The sequence below is a fragment of the Callospermophilus lateralis genome, chromosome 7 (genome assembly GCF_048772815.1).
Source record: "Callospermophilus lateralis isolate mCalLat2 chromosome 7, mCalLat2.hap1, whole genome shotgun sequence".
In the NCBI taxonomy this organism is placed as follows: domain Eukaryota; kingdom Metazoa; phylum Chordata; class Mammalia; order Rodentia; family Sciuridae; genus Callospermophilus; species Callospermophilus lateralis.
Window position 1 is genome coordinate 65,093,028 of NC_135311.1, and position 6,965 is coordinate 65,099,992.

At 39.2% G+C, this 6,965-nt stretch overlaps 1 protein-coding gene across 1 annotated transcript; it reads left to right on the top strand.

Moving 5' to 3' along the window:
• The first annotated feature begins 5,072 nt into the window (after positions 1-5,072).
• On the top strand, positions 5,073-6,726 carry LOC143403751 (endoplasmic reticulum junction formation protein lunapark). Its single transcript, XM_076861920.1, has 2 exons — positions 5,073-6,272; positions 6,356-6,726. Exons 1-2 carry the CDS (start codon positions 5,222-5,224, stop codon positions 6,592-6,594), a joined length of 1,290 nt encoding a protein of 429 aa, XP_076718035.1. The 5' UTR covers positions 5,073-5,221; the 3' UTR covers positions 6,595-6,726.
• The last annotated feature ends 239 nt before the right edge of the window (positions 6,727-6,965 follow it).

Consider the following 6,965-nt stretch of genomic DNA (forward strand, 5'->3'; position numbering starts at 1 on the left):
TTGAACTTTCAATCCTCTTGCCTCAATCCCACCCCCACCGCCCCCCGCCCCACCTCCCTGCAGCTGCTGAAATTAAAGGCACCACCACATCCAGTGGATTTTAATCATTTTTAAAAGTACTGCTTAGTGACTATAAGTTCAGTCCCAGTGTAGTGCAGTCTTGATCAGTATCCATCTTTAGGATTCTTTCATAGTCCCAATCTGAAATATTGTATTTGCTAATCAAAGACTCCCTATGACTCCCATCTGGTAGTGTTTTGCCTGCTTTTTCTGAGTTTACCATATTCTGCAGATAGCATTAGTCAGATATCAACCTTCTTCTGATACAGTTGCTGAGTGTTCTCAGTTGAGTAGCTAGATCATGGGAATTCAGTGAAACCACACCAGCTGTGTTGGATTGGGATGTGGGTTTCTCATTTGGTAGGTATATATTTCTTTCATGCAAAAATACCCAAGTTGAAGAATCATGGGTTGAGAAAGAAAAGGGCAATAAATAAGCATTATGATGTATATTTTTCCAAATAAAGATACTGAAGTCCAAAAAATGTCAATAATTTGCGACTTGTCATACTAGAAGAGTGGTCACGTCCAAATGAGGGTGTTGTCTTCATTTCAGGCAGTCCCTGTCTTTTGGTTCCATGCCATTCATTCACAAGACCATGTTTTCAAGTCTTGGATGGCTATGCTAAGATCTGAGGGACCTGAGATAATAAAAGACAGAAGTTTTGCTTTCAGGGAGCTCATTGTCTTGGAGCTTCAGAGAGCTATCATTAGAGAGTACTAGTGGCTCTAAGCAACTTATCAATTGTTCTTGACTTCTACTCAGACCTCAGCAGAAAGAATAACACTGGGAGGTAAAGAAGTGAAAAGATGGATGTGATTAGCTGGTGTTGGTCATCAATGCATGAAATGTGAAGTGAGGAAACAGGGGCAACCTGTAATCCACACCACTTAAAGGGAAATGATGTTTCTTTAAATAGGGCTTCGAGGACATTTAAAATGTCATTTGATTAAATAGTTAAATGTATTGATGAGTTTTAGGGGAAGGTGTGTGTTTACCTTCAAAACTCTTTTGGTTTGCCATGCCCAGTGGCTGATTTTTAAGGAAATACAGTCCTGACCAGTCGGTTCCCTGCCAAGCAAATTGTGTGGAAGAGCTTGGGAAATTGCCTTTTTATCTTTTAAGCAGATGTTTTGCTTGGAATATGATCTCCATTGCAGAAAATGGCTGGCCCTACAGGCCCTTACACAATTCTTTCTCTCAAAGCAAGTTTTGACCCCACTTTCTGATAGCTTGGTTCTTGTAGTCCACAGTCTATTTAAATTTTTTTGTGTCCCTTAATGCTCAGAGTTAGAGCCACAGCTTCTGTGAAGAGCTCCTATCCCAATCTAACCTGTGGGGGGTCTCATCTAGTTTCCTATAGCTCTCACATAAAGACATAGGGATAGCAGAGAACAATGGTTAAGACTTCAGGCTCCCTTACATGGATTCAAATTCAACTTACTGGGTCAATTCATTAATCTATCTCAGCCTTAGATTCTTCATCTGACAATGGGGATAATAGTAACCTCACAGATTAATTTTTGTAGAAGTGCTTGGAAAAACCCAAATATCCATCAAAGATAAATGGATAAGGAAAATTGCATGTATAGATGGCATTTTGTTTATTCATTCATCCATTGATGAATTCCTCTTTCCTTTTTTTCTTTTCTTCTTCTTCTTTTTCATTTGTGGCACTGAGATCAAACTGAGGGCTTCATTCATGCTAGACAACTGCTCTACTACTGAGCTATATCCCGAATCCTTAAAAGGAATTAAAAAGGAATTCTGGACACATAGATAAACCTTGAAGGCATTGTGTTAAATGAAATAAGCCAGACACAAAAAGATACATAATATATGATTCCACTTATGTATCTAGAATAGTTAAATGCATAGAGACAGAAAGTAGAACAGAAGCTAGCAGAGGTGAAGGGAAGGGGGAAACTGGAAATCATTGTTTCATGGGTACAGAGATTCAGACCAGGCTGAAAAAAAAAAAAATCTAGAGCTGGATGGTAGTCATGGTTGCACAACAATGTGAATGTAGCACTGCTAAATTCTACCCTTAAAAATGGTAAGTTTTATACTATGCATTTTTTACCACAATAAGAAAAATGTTTATTATAAAGTGCTTGGAACAAGGTTTGATACACAGTAAATTAGCCGTGTTATTTGTTGTATCTCTTGCTTTATCGCCTAATATTGTTCTTTAATTCTTGCATTAAACTATTTTTTTGTAGATGTAGATAGACAGAATTCCTTTATTTTATTTTATGTGGTGTTAAGGATTGAACCCAGCACATGCTAGGCAAGTGCTCTGCCACTGAGGTACAGCCCCACCCGCTAACTCTTGCATTTTTATTCAGCATTTTATTTGATGTCATCTCTCCAACTTCAAAGCAAGGATCATATCATAATTTGACTTGTCCTTCTCTGACCTACCAATGTACCTTGCATTAAGTTGGACCCTGTAAATCATTGACTGATTAGTGCAGTTTCCAAATAACCTGTTTAATAACAACATGACTTGGCTTTTACTGCAATGAAGTAGATCTGTTTTCTCTGAAAAAGGCTGTTATGGTGATTAAGGATTTAGAGTCAAACAGACCTGGGTTGAATTTCAGTTGCCATTTATTAGCTGTGTGCCTTCAGGGAAGTCACTCAGTCTGTCCCAGCTTCTATTTACCTGCAATTAGGATTAAATAAATATCTAATTTTGCACAGTTGTTATAACGATTAAAATGAAATAATGCATATTGATGGCCCTTTATTTAATTAATTAATTTATTTTTATGTGGTGCTGAGAGTCGAACCCAGAGCCTCACACATGCTAGGCAAGTACTCTGCCACTGAGCCACAACCCCAGCCCAATAATGCATGTTGAGAACATGGTCCATCCTGGGGACTCCATAAATGGTAGTAATGTAAACATTTTTTTTTTATCCTAAGCAACACTACCCCATTGGCTTCATCACTCTGATAGTCAGTTTCTAAAACTAGGATTTTGCTTAAAGCAGATATCAATCCCAGCATTACAGCAGATGTTTCTGCAGCAAAAGACATCTTGAGATCATAACTGCTCAGGAGGTTCAGGAGACTTACTGTGTTTCCCAGGCCCAGCAGTCCCAGATACACCAGGAAAATTCTTAAAGCCCTGGTGGATGATTTCTGAAGTCAGAGGGGTTCCCAATTGATGCACATGACCACTAATAGATGTGAGTAGCTGCTCAGATCCCTCAGGAGAAGCAGTGCTCAGCAAAGTTAGAGCCCGAAGCCCGAGTCTCTCTCCGAAGACCCCAGGAGAAGGACAGAAGAGCTGAGAAACTACTGGCCCAATCAGCTGCAAAAGTCAGGGAACCCATGAAGACCAGATATACTGCTCAGAGGCTGGACTTTTAAAAAAATTGGTAGTCACTGTGGATAACTTTGGTGGCAGCTAGGAACAGGAAGTAGAGTGCTGGCTGCAAAGGTAAACATGAGAATTGAGTTTTCCTGTAGCAGGAATTAGATCTAGGCAGATTAAATCTTGTATCTCTGCCCAAAAAATCCAAAGGCTAAATGTTCTCTCTGATATGTGGATGCTAACACACAATGAGGAGGGGGAGGGAAGAATAGAAGTTCAGTGGATAGACAAAGGGGAATGAAGGGAAGGGAAGAGGGATAGGTATAGGAAAGACAATAGAATAAATCAGACGTAGCTTGATTTATTCTATTGTTCATATGTGAATACACGACCAGTGAAACTCCATGTTATGTACAACCACAAGAATGGAACCCTAATTGGAATAAGTTATACTCCACGTATGTTTAACATGTCAAAATACACTCCACTGTTTGAACTTGCGATCCTCCTGCTTCAGCTTCCCAAGTGCTGGAAGAAGTTTAGCTCTTTGCTTTGCTTTTTCTTTTCAGTAGATGTGTTCAGGTAGAGTGTTTACCTTTGGTTCTGTATGTAAGCTTTCCATGTAACACTTATCCTACTGAGATATGCTTAAATCTCCACTATGTGATTTGAGAACAGTTTGATGTCCTCCCCAGTGCTCTGTCCAGTGACAGGGTAGACAGATGGGAAGTGTATTCTGAATCTCTTACTTGACACACTGTCGTCTTGGGGAAATCACTTCACTTTTATGAGCTTCTGTTGAATAACAGGCTTCAGCAGCTTGACGTAACTCATCTATTACTCACTTTAACTTTTGTGGTGATCAGAATCTGTGGTAGTGGCTTCATTGGAACATTTTATTTTTTTAAAGCACTAACAGTTGGCTGCTCCTATTTCTAGTTCTTAGATCCCTTTGTCCTATCCTATGCTACATCAGGTGGCTCAGAACTTTATTGTCCCATCTCCCTTTCTTGGTCCTCCATCTTCCCTCCTCACCCTTTCCCTTCTTGATAGCCCAAAGAACTCCAACCCTTCTGTTATGAAGAAAATTTTGTTTTCACAAACGCAGTTTAGGTTTACCTTCATAAAATCAAACCTATTATGATACTTAACAAAAGAAAATATTCAAACGCAGGATCAGGCATTCATAAAGCATGTGTGTGGAAGAAAATATAGCAACCTTTATTCCACATGGGTGAACTTCATGAAGTGGACATTATTGTGATTATGTAATATTCATTTTTTATAGATAAACTATGATTATGTGAGGGTATCTGCAAAATAATTTGTAAGCTATTTGTTTCAGATACCTTCTAAACTTTTCTAAGAATGTTTTTCATTTTAAAATAATTGTACTTACTGTGGATAGATCCCTGATTAATTAAGCAAATGTTAGCATTTATCTTCTATAAAATTTTCCCCAGTTTTTATGAGAAAAGAATGTGTGGAATGACTTTACCTCTTACATCTGACTATGTTCTTTTGAAAGTGCTGTTTATATTCTGAACCATAATTTGATTTCAGGTATTACTCAATTTACATTTTCTCCTGCGATGACCTAGGTTTTTTAAATTAACCTATTTTGTCGGCTGGAACGCGGGGTTTGATGGGAAGGAATTGGCCTGGCCCAGTGCTCTGTCAGTGGCGGCTGCCTGCTCCGGAGGCTGTGTGCGCGGTGGCGGCCAAGGCTGGCAGGGGTGGACCCCGAGGCCGGGCTGTGCTCGCTTCACGCAGCTGTGACTTCCTTTGGACAACTGATGATATTTATCATTGTGCCAAGTTTCTACAAATAAAAGATGGGTGGATTATTTTCTAGATGGAGGACAAAACCTTCAACTGTAGAAGTTCTAGAAAGTATAGATAAGGAAATTCAAGCATTGGAAGAATTTAGGGAAAAAAATCAGAGATTACAAAAATTATGGGTTGGAAGATTAATTCTCTATTCTTCAATTCTTTATCTGTTTACATGCTTAATTGTATACTTGTGGTATCTTCCTGATGAATTTACAGCAAGACTTGCCATGACACTCCCATTTTTTGCTTTTCCATTGATCATCTGGAGCATAAGAACAGTGCTTATTTTCTTCTTTTCCAAGAGAACAGAAAGAAATAATGAAGCACTGGATGATTTAAAATCCCAGAAGAAAAAAATACTTGAAGAAGTCATGGAAAAAGAAACTTACAAGACAGCTAAATTAATTCTTGAAAGGTTTGATCCAGACTCAAAGAAAGCAAAGGAGTTTGAGCCGCCATCTGCTGGAGCAGCTGTAACTGCAAGACCTGGACAAGAGATTCGCCAGCGAACTGCAGTACAAAGAAACCTTTCTCCAACACCAGCAACCTCTAATCAGGGCCCTCCTCCACAAATTCCGGTATCTCCTGGACCACCAAAGGACACTTCAGCCCCTGGTGGACCACCAGAAAGAACTGCTACTCCAGCCCTATCATCAAATGTGTTACCGAGACGTCTTGGATCCCCTGCTACTTCAGTGCCTGGAATGGGCCTTCATCCTCCAGGTCCACCTTTGGCAAGACCCATTCTTCCCCGAGAACGAGGTGCTCTGGATAGGATTGTTGAATATTTAGTTGGTGATGGTCCACAGAACAGGTATGCGCTTATATGTCAGCAGTGTTTTTCTCATAATGGCATGGCTTTGAAGGAAGAATTTGAATACATTGCTTTTCGATGTGCCTACTGTTTTTTCCTGAATCCTGCAAGGAAAACCAGACCCCAGGCTCCAAGGCTTCCAGAGTTTAGTTTTGAGAAGAGGCAGGGAGTGGAAGGTTCAAGTTCAGTTGGTCCCTTACCATCAGGAAGTATGCTTTCATCAGAGAACCAGCTCAGTGAAGGAGGAACAATATCCCAGATGTCTCATTTTCTGTCTGAAATCTCCGGAATGAAGTCTAACTGGCTCAAATTCAACCCCAGTAAGAACCTTTAGAAGAACAAGAAGTTCTAGATAATAATACAGAGCAAACAGATGGCAAAATATCAGCTATAGAGCAGACGGACCAAGTGATTGAAAATGCATCTGGCTTAGAGGAACCAGAGGAGAAAGAAGAGACTGAGAATGAAGAAACCTCAATAAATGAAGCCAAATCAACAGTTCCCAGAGCTGATTCTATTTCTGATCTTGAACTAAGTGGAGAATCTTTGATGACAAAGTAGTAAATGCTTCCACGTGCCTTCAACTGGATGTTTGTAGTCTTATTGATGTCATTTATTGCTTTTTTGTGGTACTTCTTAAAAATTGTTTTGCCCCTTTAAGTATATGCTTGATATCATTTGAATTCAGATTGCCTAGCAATTTCAGTATTCAGATTGCCTAGCAATTTCAGTGTGTAAGAGTTATATCTACTGGGTATGAAGAGCAACTGGTATCAGTTAATTAAGAACCTTTTGAACACATAAAGATCCACACTCTTTAGACAGTTTTTAGATTTTTTTTTTGTCTATTCTAAAAGTAAAAAAAAAAATGCATTCTTGTTTTCTATATGTGTAACCTAAAAATAATATCTATTTTGACATAGGAAGAACTT

Excerpts from the sequence above, each read along its gene's own strand:
- LOC143403751 (XM_076861920.1), top strand. The coding sequence starts at position 5,222 with ATGGGTGGATTATTTTCTAGATGGAGGACAAAACCTTCAACTGTAGAA. Across the intron at positions 6,273-6,355 it reads ATCAGAGAACCAGCTCAGTG|AAGAACCTTTAGAAGAACAA; the intron begins AAGGAGGAACAA and ends TTCAACCCCAGT.